Source organism: Lampris incognitus, chromosome 15, assembly GCF_029633865.1.
Source record: "Lampris incognitus isolate fLamInc1 chromosome 15, fLamInc1.hap2, whole genome shotgun sequence".
Taxonomy (NCBI): domain Eukaryota; kingdom Metazoa; phylum Chordata; class Actinopteri; order Lampriformes; family Lampridae; genus Lampris; species Lampris incognitus.
Genome location: NC_079225.1, coordinates 49,748,276 through 49,762,816, shown reverse-complemented (window position 1 = coordinate 49,762,816; position 14,541 = coordinate 49,748,276). Strand labels below are relative to the sequence as shown.

The 14,541-nt window shown below is 44.9% G+C and overlaps 1 protein-coding gene across 1 annotated transcript; it reads left to right on the top strand.

Annotated features, from left to right (window-relative positions):
• Positions 1 to 6,421: 6,421 nt before the first annotated feature.
• On the top strand, positions 6,422 to 14,193 carry gpr132b (G protein-coupled receptor 132b). Its single transcript, XM_056294254.1, has 2 exons — positions 6,422 to 6,466; positions 13,112 to 14,193. The coding sequence occupies exon 2, from the start codon at positions 13,117 to 13,119 to the stop codon at positions 14,191 to 14,193; it is 1,077 nt and encodes a 358-aa protein (XP_056150229.1). The 5' UTR covers positions 6,422 to 6,466; positions 13,112 to 13,116.
• Positions 14,194 to 14,541: the final 348 nt, after the last annotated feature.

Below are 14,541 nucleotides of genomic sequence, written 5' to 3'. Positions count from 1 at the left end.
TAGAGGTTTTTCAGGAGATGGGCGTCACCCTTACATACGTTTTTAGATGCTACTAGAAGTTTTTCAGGAGACGGGCATCACCTTTACATAAGTTTTTACATACTACTAGGAAGTTTTTCAGGAGACGGGCGTCACCTTTACATAAGTTTTTAGATGCTACTAGAAGTTTTTCAGGAGACGGGCATCACCCTTACATAAGTTTTTAGATGCTACTGGAAGTTTTACAGGGGACGGGCGTCACCTTTACATAAGTTTTTAGATGCTACTAGAAGTTTTTCAGGAGACGGGCATCACCTTTACATAAGTTTTTAGATGCTACTAGAAGTTTTTCAGGAGATGGGCATCACCCTTACATAAGTTTTTAGATGCTACTAGACATTTTCAGAAGACCGGCATCACCTTCACATAAGTTTTTAGATAGTACTAGACGTTTTTCAGGAGAGCGGCATCACCTTCACATAAGTTTTTAGATGCTACTAGACGTTTTTCAGGAGATAGGCGTCGCCTTTACATAAGTTTTTAGGTGCTACTAGAAGTTTTTCAGGAGACGGGCATCACCTTCACATAAGTTTTTAGATGCTACTAGAAGTTTATCAGGAGACGGGCATCACCTTTACATAAGTTTTTAGATGCTACTACAAGTTTATCAGGAGACGGGCATCACCTTAACATAAGTTTTTCCATACTACTAGGAAGTTTTTCAGGAGACAGGTGTCACCTTTACATAAGTTTTTAGATGCTACTAGAAGTTTTTCAGGAGACGGGCATCACCTTTACATAAGTTTTTACATACTACTAGGAAGTTTTTCAGGAGACAGGTGTCACCTTTACATAAGTTTTTAGATGCTACTAGAAGTTTTTTAGGGGACAGGCGTCACCTTTACATAAGTTTTTAGATGCTACTAGAGGTTTTTCAGGAGATGGGCGTCACCCTTACATACGTTTTTAGATGCTACTAGAAGTTTTTCAGGAGACGGGCATCACCTTTACATAAGTTTTTACATACTACTAGGAAGTTTTTCAGGAGACGGGCATCACCTTTACATAAGTTTTTACATACTACTAGGAAGTTTTTCAGGAGACAGGTGTCACCTTTACATAAGTTTTTAGATGCTACTAGAAGTTTTTTAGGGGACGGGCGTCACCTTTACATAAGTTTTTAGATGCTACTAGAAGTTTTTCAGGAGACGGGCATCACCTTTACATAAGTTTTTACATACTACTAGGAAGTTTTTCAGGAGACAGGTGTCACCTTTACATAAGTTTTTAGATGCTACTAGAAGTTTTTTAGGGGACAGGCGTCACCTTTACATAAGTTTTTAGATGCTACTAGAGGTTTTTCAGGAGATGGGCGTCACCCTTACATACGTTTTTAGATGCTACTAGAAGTTTTTCAGGAGACGGGCATCACCTTTACATAAGTTTTTACATACTACTAGGAAGTTTTTCAGGAGACGGGCGTCACCTTTACATAAGTTTTTAGATGCTACTAGAAGTTTTTCAGGAGACGGGCATCGCCCTTACATAAGTTTTTAGATGCTACTGGAAGTTTTACAGAGGACGGGCGTCACCTTTACATAAGTTTTTAGATGCTACTAGAAGTTTTTCAGGAGACAGGCGTCACCTTTACGTAAGTTTTTAGATGCTACTAAAAGTTTTTCCGGAGATGGGCATCACCTTCACATAAGTTTTTAGATGCTACTAGACGTTTTTCAGGAGATGGGCGTCACCTTCACATAAGTTTTTAGATTCTACTAGGACGTTTTTCAGGAGATGGGCATCACCTTCACATAAGTTTTTAGATGCTACTAGAAGTTTTTTAGGGGACGGGCGTCACCTTTACATGAGTTTTTAGATGCTACTAGAAGTTTTTCAGAAGACGGGCGTCACCTTTACATAAGTTTTTAGATGCTACTAGATGTTTATCAGGAGACAGGCATCACCTTCACATAAGTTTTTAGATGCTACTAGAAGTTTTCAGGAGACGGGCGTCACCTTTACATAAGTTTTTAGATGCCACTAGAAGTTTTTTAGGGGACGGGAGTCACCTTCACCTAAGTTTTTAGATGCTACTAGAAGATTTTCAGCAGACGGGCGTCACTCTGCCCCTCATCATCACAGCAGCTCATTAACGGCAGATCCAGAATCAGTTCACATCCCCACGTGTTCACTCTGGCCCTCCTGAGTCAGAGCAGCTCATTAAAGGCAGATCCAGAACCACTTCACATCCCCATGTGTTCAGTCTGCCCCTCATCATCAGAACAGCTCACTAAAGGCAGATCCAGAACCACTTCACATCCCCTCGTGTTCACTCTGCCCCTCTTGAGTCAGAGCAGTTTATTAAAGGCAGATCCAGAACCACTTCACATCCCCACGTGTTCACTCTGCTCCTCATTATCAGAACAGCTCATTAAAGGCAGATCCAGAATCAGTTCACATCCCCACGTGTTCACTCTGGCCCTCATCAGTCAGAGCAGCTCATTAAAGGCAGATCCAGAACACTTCACATCCCCACGTGTTCACTCTGCCCCTCTTGAGTCAGAGCAGCTCATTAAAGGCAGATCCAGAACCACTTCACATCCCAACGTGTTCACTCTGCCCCTCATCATCAGAACAGCTCATTAAAGGCAGATCCAGAACCACTTTACGTCCCCACGTGTTCACTCTGTCCCTCATGAGTCAGAGCAGCTCATTAAAGGCAGATCCAGAACCACTTCACATCCCCACGTGTTCACTCTGCCCCTCTTGAGTCAGAGCAGCTCATTAAAGGCAGATCCAGAACCACTTCACATCCCCACGTGTTCACTCTGTCCCTCATGAGTCAGAGCAGCTCATTAAAGGCAGATCCAGAACCACTTCACATCCCCACGTGTTCACTCTGCCCCTCTTGAGTCAGAGCAGCTCATTAAAGGCAGATCCAGAACCACTTCACATCCCCACGTGTTCACTCTGCCCCTCTTGAGTTAGAGCAGCTCATTAAAGGCAGATCCAGAACCACTTCACATCCCCACGTGTTCACTCTGCCCCTCTTGAGTTAGAGCAGCTCATTAAAGGCAGATCCAGAACCACTTCACGTCCCCACGTGTTCACTCTGTCCCTCATGAGTCAGAGCAGCTTATTAAAGTCGGATCCAAAACCACTCCACATCCCCACGTGTTCACTCTGCCCCTCTTGAGTCAGAACAGCTCATTAAAGGCAGATCCAGAACCACTTCACATCCCCACGTGTTCACTCTGCCCCTCATGAGTCAGAGCAGCTCATTAAAGGCAGATCCAGAACCGCTTCACAACCCCACGTGTTCACTCTGCCCCTCTTGAGTCAGAGCAGCTCATTAAAGGCAGATCCAGAACCACTTCACATCCCCACGTGTTCACTCTGTCCCTCTTGAGTCAGAGCAGCTCATTAAAGGCAGATCCAGAACCACTTCACATCCCCACGTGTTCACTCTGCCCCTCTTGAGTCAGAGCAGCTCATTAAAGGCAGATCCAGAACTACTTCACATCCCCACGTGTTCACTCTGTCCCTCATGAGTCAGAGCAGCTCATTAAAGGCAGATCCAGAACCACTTCACATCCCCACGTGTTCACTCTGCCCCTCTTGAGTCAGAGCAGCTCATTAAAGGCAGATCCAGAACCACTTCACGTCCCCACGTGTTCACTCTGTCCCTCATGAGTCAGAGCAGCTCATTAAAGGCAGATCCAGAACCACTTCACATCCCCACGTGTTCACTCTGTCCCTCTTGAGTCAGAGCAGCTCATTAAAGGCAGATCCAGAACCACTTCACATCCCCACGTGTTCACTCTGCCCCTCTTGAGTCAGAGCAGCTCATTAAAGGCAGATCCAGAACTACTTCACGTCCCCACGTGTTCACTCTGTCCCTCATGAGTCAGAGCAGCTCATTAAAGGCAGATCCAGAACCACTTCACATCCCCACGTGTTCACTCTGTCCCTCTTGAGTCAGAGCAGCTCATGAAAGGCAGATCCAGAACCACTTCACATCCCCACGTGTTCACTCTGCCCCTCTTGAGTCAGAGCAGCTCATTAAAGGCAGATCCAGAACCACTTCACGTCCCCACGTGTTCACTCTGTCCCTCATGAGTCAGAGCAGCTCATTAAAGGCAGATCCAGAACCACTTCACATCCCCACGTGTTCACTCTGCCCCTCATCATCAGAACAGCTCATTAAAGGCAGATCCATTACCACTTCACATCCCCACGTGTTCACTCTGCCCCTCTTCAGTCAGAGCAGCTCATTAAAGGCAGATCCAGAACCACTTCACATCCCCACGTGTTCACTCTGTCCCTCATGAGTCAGAGCAGCTCATTAAAGGCAGATCCAGAACCACTTCACATCCCCACGTGTTCACTCTGCCCCTCATCATCAGAACAGCTCATTAAAGGCGGATCCAGAACCACTTCACGTCCCCACGTATTCAATCTGTCCCTCATGAGTCAGAGCAGCTCATTAAAGGCAGATCCAGAACCACTTCACATCCCCACGTGTTCACTCTGCCCCTCTTGAGTCAGAGCAGCTCATTAAAGGCAGATCCAGAACCACTTCACATCCCAACGTGTTCACTCTGCCCCTCTTGAGTCAGAGCAGCTCATTAAAGGCAGATCCAGAACCACTTCACGTCCCCACGTGTTCACTCTGTCCCTCATGAGTCAGAGCAGCTCATTAAAGGCAGATCCAGAACCACTTCACATCCCCACGTGTTCACTCTGCCCCTCTTGAGTCAGAGCAGCTCATTAAAGGCAGATCCAGAACCACTTCACATCCCCACGTGTTCACTCTGTCCCTCATGAGTCAGAGCAGCTCATTAAAGGCAGATCCAGAACCACTTCACATCCCCACGTGTTCACTCTGCCCCTCTTGAGTCAGAGCAGCTCATTAACGGCAGATCCAGAACCACTTCACATCCCCACATGTTCACTCTGCCCCTCTTGAGTCAGAGCAGCTCATTAAAAGCAGATCCAGAACCACTTCACAACCCCACGTGTTCACTCTGCCCCTCTTGAGTCAGAGCAGCTCATTAAAGTCAGATCCAGAACCACTTCACATCCCCACGTGTTCACTCTGCCCCTCTTGAGTTAGAGCAGCTCATTAAAGGCAGATCCAGAACCACTTCACGTCCCCACGTGTTCACTCTGCCCCTCTTGAGTCAGAGCAGCTCATTAACGGCAGATCCAGAACCACTTCACGTCCCCACGTGTTCACTCTGTCCCTCATGAGTCAGAGCAGCTCATTAAAGGCAGATCCAGAAACACTTCACGTGTTCACTCTGCCCCTCTTGAGTCAGAGCAGCTCATTAAAGGCAGATTCAGAACCACTTCACATCCCCACGTGTTCACTCTGCTCCTCTTGAGTCAGAGCAGCTAATTAAAGGCAGATCCAGAACCACTTCACATCCCCACGTGTTCACTCTGCCCCTCTTGAGTCAGAGCAGCTCATTAAAGGCAGATCCAGAACCACTTCACATCCCCACGTGTTCACTCTGCCCCTCTTGAGTCAGAGCAGCTCATTAAAGGCAGATCCAGAACCACTTCACATCCCCACGTATTCACTCTGCCCCTCTTGAGTCAGAGCAGCTCATTAAAGGCAGATCCAGAACCACTTCACATCCCCACGTGTTCACTCTGCCCCTCTTGAGTCAGAGCAGCTCATTAAAGGCAGATCCAGAACCACTTCACATCCCCACGTGTTCACTCTGCCCCTCTTGAGTCAGAGCAGCTCATTAAAGGCAGATCCAGAACCACTTCACATCCCCACGTGTTCACTCTGCCCCTCTTGAGTCAGAGCAGCTCATTAAAGGCAGATCCAGAACCACTTCACGTCCCCACGTGTTCACTCTGCCCCTCTTGAGTCAGAGCAGCTCATTAAAGGCAGATCCAGAACCACTTCACATCCCCACGTGTTCACTCTGCCCCTCTTGAGTCAGAGCAGCTCATTAAAGGCAGATCCAGAACCACTTCACGTCCCCACGTGTTCACTCTGCCCCTCTTGAGTCAGAGCAGCTCATTAAAGGCAGATCCAGAACCACTTCACGTCCCCACGTGTTCACTCTGCCCCTCTTGAGTCAGAGCAGCTCATTAAAGTCAGATCCAGAACCACTTCACGTTCCCACGTGTTCACTCTGCCCCTCTTGAGTCAGAGCAGCTCATTAAAGGCAGATCCAGAACCACTTCACGTCCCCACGTGTTCACTCTGCCCCTCTTGAGTCAGAGCAGACGGGCTGCAACACAAAGGAAGACGCCCTTTACTGTCTGGGTGTGTTCACGTGTTTCCGTGGTAAATGACTTGTGATTATGAATAATTGATGAGATGAATTAATGATGGTCTGGCGGCGGAGCACGTGACCCGGCGGGCGTCTTCAAAGGACGCTGCTCAGCGCGGAGGGCGCGTGCCGGGGCCACCATGAACGGAGACTTGGTTTCCTTTTTGAGGATTTCTTCAAAGCGGAGTAAGGTGAGTTTTGTTTGATTTACACACCAGACGGTGCTGAGGTGGGTGTGGCGCGCGCTCGGTAGTGAAGCTCCCCCGAGCGGGACTCCCGTCGTCTCGGGTCTATGAGGCGCTTAATGAGTTAATCTGTTGTCAATCAGGTTGATTAGAAATAGTTAATTAATCACACCTGTCGTGTGTGTGTGTGTGTGTGTGTGTGTGTGTGTGTGTGTGTGTGTGTGTGTGTGAAGCCAGACCAGCGCCTCTTCTGTCACCTGAAAACCTGAAGCAGGACCAGACAGGTCTGTGTCGGTCATGGTCTTCAGTTAAGACCTCAATCTGGAGACTTGTTATCAGCTCGAGATTCTACAAGACTTCCTGTTTTCTTGACGACATTGCTTTATGTTCGTTACAGCGGAAGGGGCTTGTGTGTCTGCAGCTTGTCTTGACACAATTCACAACACCGCAACACCGCCTTCCGTCACACACAAGCGCACACGGGACCAACACGTAGGGAGTCGCATGAACTGAGCTGAACCTGGACCCGGTTCTGTTCAGATTTAGGTGAATCCTGAACATAGTCTTAAACCACCAACAGGACACACAAAGTCCTCCTGAGGTCCGGTGCGTGTTGTCGACCAGGAAGGACAAGCGGCCATTGTGTCCTCACGTCAGCCTCGTCGGTTCTATACACGTCCACGTGTCTCCTCACATCGCTCACGCTGTTTTAAGTTGTGGGGCGCGTCTCAATCCGTTAATGAACATTTTCCGTAGAACCACTCGTATCCCTGTACGCTTAATACAGTACGCTATACATATTACCACATATATATACAGTACGCTATAATATTACTACATATATACAGTACGCTATAATATTACTACATATATACAGTACGCTATACTTATTACTACATATATACAGTACGCTATACATATTACTACATATATACAGTACGCTATACATATTACTACATATATACAGTACGCTATAATATTAATACATATATACAGTACGCTATACATATTACTACATATATATACAGTACGCTATAATATTACTACATATATACAGTACGCTATACATATTACTACATATATACAGTACGCTATAATATTACTACATATATACAGTACGCTATACATATTACTACATATATATACAGTACGCTATAATATTACTACATATACAGTACGCCATAATATTACTACATATATATACAGTACGCTATACATATTACTACATATATACAGTACGCTATAATATTACTACATATATACAGTACGCTATACATATTACTACATATATGTACAGTACGCTGTAATATTACTACGTATATACAGTACGCTATACATATTACTATATATATATATACAATACGCTATAATATTACTACATAGTATATACAGTACGCTATACATATTACTACATATATACAGTACGCTATACATATTACTACATATATATACAGTTCGCTATAATATTACTACATACATACAGTACGCTATACATATTACTACATGTATATACAGTACGCTGTAATTTTACTACATATATACAGTACGCTATACATATTACTACATATATATATACAATACGCTATAATATTACTACATATATACAGTACGCTATACATATTACTACATATATATATACAATACGCTATAATATTACTACATATATACAGTACACTATACATATTACTACATATATATACAATACGCTATAACATTACTACATATATACAGTACGCTATACATATTACTACATATATATATAGTACGCTGTAATATTACTACATATATACAGTACGCTATACATATTACTACATATATATACAGTACGCTGTAATATAAGTACATATATACAGCACGCTATACATATTACTACATATACACGATAAAGGTGTGTTATAGTGTGATAAAGGTGTGTTTTGTAGTGCGATAAAGGTGTGTATTATAGTGTGGTAAAGATGTGTGTTGTAGTGTAATAAAGGTGCGTGTTATGTGTGATAAAGCTGTGTATTATGTGTGATAAAGGTGTGTTTTATGTGTGATAAAGGTGTGTATTATAGTGTGGTAAAGATGTGTGTTGTAGTGTGATAAAGGTGTGTGTTATATGTGATGAAGGTGTGTGTTGTAGTGTGATAAAGGTGTGTTTTTTGTGTGATAAAGGTGTGTGTTATATGTGATAAAGGTGTGTGTTATGTGTGATAAAGGTGTGTTTTATGTGTGATAAAGGTGGGTTATAGTGTGATAAAGGTGTGTTATATGTGATAAAGGTGTGTGTTATATGTGATAAAGGTGTGTGTTATGTGTGATAAAGGCGTGTGTTATGTGTGATAAAGGTGGGTTATAGTGTGATAAAGGTGTGTTTTATGTGTGATAAAGGTGTGTGTTATGTGTGATAAAGGTGGGTTATAGTGTGATAAAGGTGTGTGTTATGTGTGATAAAGGTGGGTTATAGTGTGATAAAGGTGTGTGTTATGTGTGATAAAGGTGGGTTATAGTGTGATAAAGGTGCGTTTTATGTGTGATAAAGGTGTGTGTTATGTGTGATAAACGTGTGTTTTATGTGTGATAAAGGTGTGTGTTATATGTGATAAAGGTGTGTGTTATATGTGATAAAGGTGTGTATTATAGTGTGGTAAAGATGTGTGTTGTAGTATGATAAAGGTGTGTGTTATGTGTGATAAAGGTGGGTTATAGTGTGATAAAGGTGGGTTAGTGTGATAAAGGTGTGTTTTATGTGTGATAAAGGTGTGTGTTATATGTGATAAAGGTGTGTGTTATATGTGATAAAGGTGGGTTATAGTGTGATAAAGGTGTGTGTTATATGTGATAAAGGTGTGTGTTATATGTGATAAAGGTGTGTGTTATATGTGATAAAGGTGTGTGTTATGTGTGATAAAGGTGGGTTATAGTGTGATAAAGGTGTGTTTTATGTGTGATAAAGGTGTGTGTTATAGTGTGATAAAGGTGGGTTATAGTGTGATAAAGGTGTGTGTTATATGTGATAAAGGTGTGTGTTATGTGTGATAAAGGTGGGTTATAGTGTGATAAAGGTGTGTTTTATGTGTGATAAAGGTGTTTGTTATAGTGTGATAAAGGTGTGTGTTATGTGTGATAAAGGTGGGTTATAGTGTGATAAAGGTGTGTTTTATGTGTGATAAAGGTGTGTGTTATGTGTGATAAAGGTGTGTGTTATATGTGATAAAGGTGTTATTATATGTGATAAAGGTGTGTGTTATGTGTGATAAAGGTGGGTTAGTGTGATAAAGGTGTGTTTTATGTGTGATAAAGGTGTGTGTTATATGTGATAAAGGTGTGTGTTATATGTGATAAAGGTGTGTGTTATGTGTGATAAAGGTGGGTTATAGTGTGATAAAGGTGTGTTTTATGTGTGATAAAGGTGTGTGTTATAGTGTGATAAAGGTGTGTGTTATGTGTGATAAACGTGTGTTTTATGTGTGATAAAGGTGTGTGTTATATGTGATAAAAGGTGTTATTATATGTGATAAAGGTGTGTGTTATGTGTGATAAAGGTGGGTTAGTGCGATAAAGGTGTGTTTTATGTGTGAGAAAGGTGTGTGTTATATGTGATAAAGGTGTGTGTTATGTGTGATAAAGGTGGGTTATAGTGTGATAAAGGTGTGTTATGTGTGATAAAGGTGTGTGTTATATGTGATAAAGGTGTGTGTTATATGTGATAAAGGTGTGTGTTATGTGTGATAAAGGTGGGTTATAGTGTGATAAAGGTGTGTTTTATGTGTGATAAAGGTGTGTGTTATAGTGTGATAAAGGTGTGTGTTATGTGTGATAAACGTGTGTTTTATGTGTGATAAAGGTGTGTGTTATATGTGATAAAGGTGTTATTATATGTGATAAAGGTGTGTATTATAGTGTGGTAAAGATGTGTGTTGTAGTGTGATAAAGGTGTGTGTTATGTGTGATAAAGGTGTGTGTTATGTGTGATATAGGTGTGTATTATGTGTGGTAAAAGTGTGTGTTATGTGTGATAAAGGTGTGTGTTATAGTGTGATAAAGGTGTGTGTTATATGTGATAAAGGTGTGTGTTATGTGTGATAAAGGTGTGTGTTATGTGTGATAAAGGTGGGTTATAGTGTGATAAAGGTGTGTATTATGTGTGATAAAGATGTGTGTTGTGGTGTGATACAGGTGTGTGATAAAGGTGTGTGTTGTGGTGTTATACAGGTGTGTGTTGTGGTGTGATACAGGTGTGTGATAAAGGTGTGTGTTGTGGTGTGATACAGGTGTGTGATAAAGGTGTGTGTTGTGGTGTGATACAGGTGTTTGATAAAGGTGTGTGTTGTGGTGTGATACAGGTGTGTGATAAAGGTGTATGTTGTGGTGTTATACAGGTGTGTGTTGTGGTGTTATACAGGTGTGTGTTGTGGTGTGTTGCAGGTGTGTGTTGTGGTGTTATACAGGTGTGTGATAAAGGTGTGGGTTGTGGTGTGATACAGGTGTTTGATAAAGGCGTGTGTTGTGGTGTGATACAGGTGTGTGATAAAAGTGTATGTTGTGGTGTTATAAAGGTGTGTGTTGTGGTGTTATACAGGTGTGTGTTGTGGTGTTATACAGGTGTGTGTTGTGGTGTGATGCAGGTGTGTGTTGTGGTGTTATACAGGTGTGTGTTGTGGTGTGATGCAGGTGTGTGATAAAGGTGTGTGTTGTGGTGTGATACAGGTGTGTGATGAAGGTGTGTGTTGTGGTGTGATACAGGTGTGTGATAAAGGTGTGTGTTGTGGTGTGATACAGGTGTGTGATGAAGGTGTGTGTTGTGGTGTGATACAGGTGTGTGATGAAGGTGTGTGTTGTGGTGTGATACAGGTGTATGTTGTGGTGTTATACAGGTGTGTGTTGTGGTGTTATACAGGTGTGTGATAAAGGTGTGTGTTGTGGTGTTATACAGGTGTGTGTTGTGGTGTGATGCAGGTGTGTGATAAAGGTGTGTGTTGTGGTGTGATGCAGGTGTGTGATAAAGGTGTGTGTTGTGGCGTTATACAGGTGTGTGTTGTGGTGTGATGCAGGTGTGTGATAAAGGTGTGTGTTGTGGTGTGATACAGGTGTGTGATGAAGGTGTGTGTTGTGGTGTGATACAGGTGTGTGATAACGGTGTGTGTTGTGGTGTGATACAGGTATGTGATGAAGGTGTGTGTTGTGGTGTGATGCAGGTGTGTGATAAAGGTGTGTGTTGTGGTGTGATACAGGTGTATGTTGTGGTGTTATACAGGTGTGTGTTGTGGTGTTATACAGGTGTGTGTTGTGGTGTTATACAGGTGTGTGTTGTGGTGTGATGCAGGTGTGTGATAAAGGTGTGTGTTGTGGCGTTATACAGGTGTGTGTTGTGGTGTGATGCAGGTGTGTGTTGTGGTGTTATACAGGTGTGTGTTGTGGTGTGATGCAGGTGTGTGTTGTGGTGTGATACAGGTGTGTGATGAAGGTGTGTGTTGTGGTGTGATACAGGTGTGTGATAAAGGTGTGTGTTGTGGTGTGATACAGGTGTGTGATGAAGGTGTGTTGTGGTGCGATACAGGTGTATGTTGTGGTGTTATACAGGTATGTGTTGTGGTGTTATACAGGTGTGTGTTATGGTGTTATACAGGTGTGTGTTGTGGTGTGATGCAGGTGTGTGATAAAGGTGTGTGTTGTGGTGTTATACAGGTGTGTGTTGTGGTGTGATGCAGGTGTGTGATAAAGGTGTGTGTTGTGGTGTGATGCAGGTGTGTGATAAAGGTGTGTGTTGTGGTGTGATACAGGTGTGTGATAAAGGTGTGTGTTGTGGCGTTATACAGGTGTGTGTTGTGGTGTGATGCAGGTGTGTGATAAAGGTGTGTGTTGTGGCGTTATACAGGTGTGTGTTGTGGTGTGATGCAGTTGTGTGATGAAGGTGTGTGTTGTGGTGTGATGCAGGTGTGTGATAAAGGTGTGTGTTGTGGTGTGATGCAGGTGTGTGATGAAGGTGTGTGTTGTGGTGTGATGCAGGTGTGTGATGAAGGTGTGTGTTGTGGTGTGATGCAGGTGTGTGATGAAGGTGTGTGTTGTGGTGTGATGCAGGTGTGTGATAAAGGTGTGTGTTGTGGTGTGATGCAGGTGTGTGATGAAGGTGTGTGTTGTGGTGTGATACAGGTGTGTGTTGTGGTGTGATACAGGTGTGTGATAAAGGTGTGTGTTGTGGTGTGATGCAGGTGTGTGATGAAGGTGTGTGTTGTGGTGTGATGCAGGTGTGTGATAAAGGTGTGTTTTGTGGTGTGATGCAGGTGTGTGATGAAGGTGTGTGTTGTGGTGTGATGCAGGTATGTGATGAAGGTGTGTGTTGTGGTGTGATGCAGGTGTGTGATGAAGGTGTGTGTTGTGGTGTGATGCAGGTGTGTGATGAAGGTGTGTGTTGTGGTGTGATACAGGTGTGTGTTGTGGTGTGATACAGGTGTGTGATAAAGGTGTGTGTTGTGGTGTGATGCAGGTGTGTGATGAAGGTGTGTGTTGTGGTGTGATGCAGGTGTGTGATAAAGGTGTGTTTTGTGGTGTGATGCAGGTGTGTGATGAAGGTGTGTGTTGTGGTGTGATGCAGGTGTGTGATGAAGGTGTTCTCTGTCAGGTCCTCAGACAGGCAGACGTGTAACTGGGGTATCTTTTTCTCTGCAGACGCCATGCATGAAGTAGCTGTGACCCAGAGCAGCTTGGCGGTGACCAACGGGAGTTTGATCCCCTGCGTTCCGCCCTACGAGGAGGACCGCCTGCCACTGGTTCTGCTCTACAGTCTGGTCCTGGTCATCGGGCTGCCAGCCAACTTGCTGACCGTGTACCTGACGTGGCTGCAGGTCCGTCGTAAGAACGTGCTGGGTATCTACCTGTGGAGTCTGTCTCTGTGTGATCTGATGTACCTGGGGACGCTGCCCCTCTGGGCGCATTATGTCAACAGGGGCCACGAGTGGCCCTGGAGCTCTCTGGCCTGTAAGGTCACCGGCTACATCTTCTTCAACAACATGTATATCAGCATCTTCCTCCTCTGCTGCATCTCCTGCGACCGCTACATCGCCGTGGTCTATGCCGTGGAGAGCCGTGGGCTCCGCCGCCAGCGACTCGCCATTGCCATTGCCCTGTCCATCGTCCTGGTGGTGGCCATAGGACACTTCCCGGTCTTTACCATGCAGGAGGGCGATGCTGCTGAGGGAGATGGGCGCTGCTTTGAGCCGGGCCAGAGCACCGCCATGGTGACTGGCTTCAACTATGCCCGGTTCGCTATCGGCTTTCTGCTCCCACTGCTGCTGCTGGTGGTCACCAACCGTGCCGTCCTCGCCAACGTCCAGGCTAGCACGGGTCTGCGGCCCAGCCAGAAGCAGCGGGTGCGCTACCTGGTTGTGGCCGTGGTGGCGTTGTTCCTGGTTTGCTTTGCTCCGTACCATGTCATCCTCCTCTTAAGAGCCCAAATTTTCCACTTCCCTCAGCTGGCAGACGGGACCTGTCACTTTGAGAAGCGAATCTACACACCGTATACCATCTCTCTGGGGCTCTCCACCTTAAATAGCGCCATCAACCCCATCCTTTACGTCCTGTCCAGCGACAACATACGTAAGGAGCTGAGCCGTGGCCTCGCAGGGCTCTGTGGGAGCGGTGCCCTGCGTCCACGCTCCGCCGACAGCAGCCAGCACAAGATGCACAACTCCAAGAACTCCTCAGACGCCAATCGGGCAGGAGAAAAGTCTGGAGCTGATGTTCCGAAATGAGGTTTTCCGGCTTCATACACCCAGATGGACAACGACCCACAGCCACCGCGCCGGCCGCTGGGAGGTGCTGTTGCATGAACAACGACCCACAGCCACCCCGCCGGCCGCTGGGAGGCGCTGTTGCATGAACAACGACCCACAGCCACCCCGCCGGCCGCTGGGAGGAGCTGCTGATCTGTCATCTCCGGCACTTCTCGTTTTAAAACACTGAGGCTTTTGCTTTGTCGTTGTCAAGTAAAAGTGAAAGTTGAGACAAGCACCACCTTCAAGTCGAGACTGTCCTCCATCAACCAACGACCCCATAGGTCATTTGTGTTCAAGTCAGAGTCCACGTGATTCCTACAGGAA

Bases quoted from the DNA above. Each gene is read 5' to 3' on its own strand.
- gpr132b (XM_056294254.1), top strand. From the start codon at position 13,117: ATGCATGAAGTAGCTGTGACCCAGAGCAGCTTGGCGGTGACCAACGGG.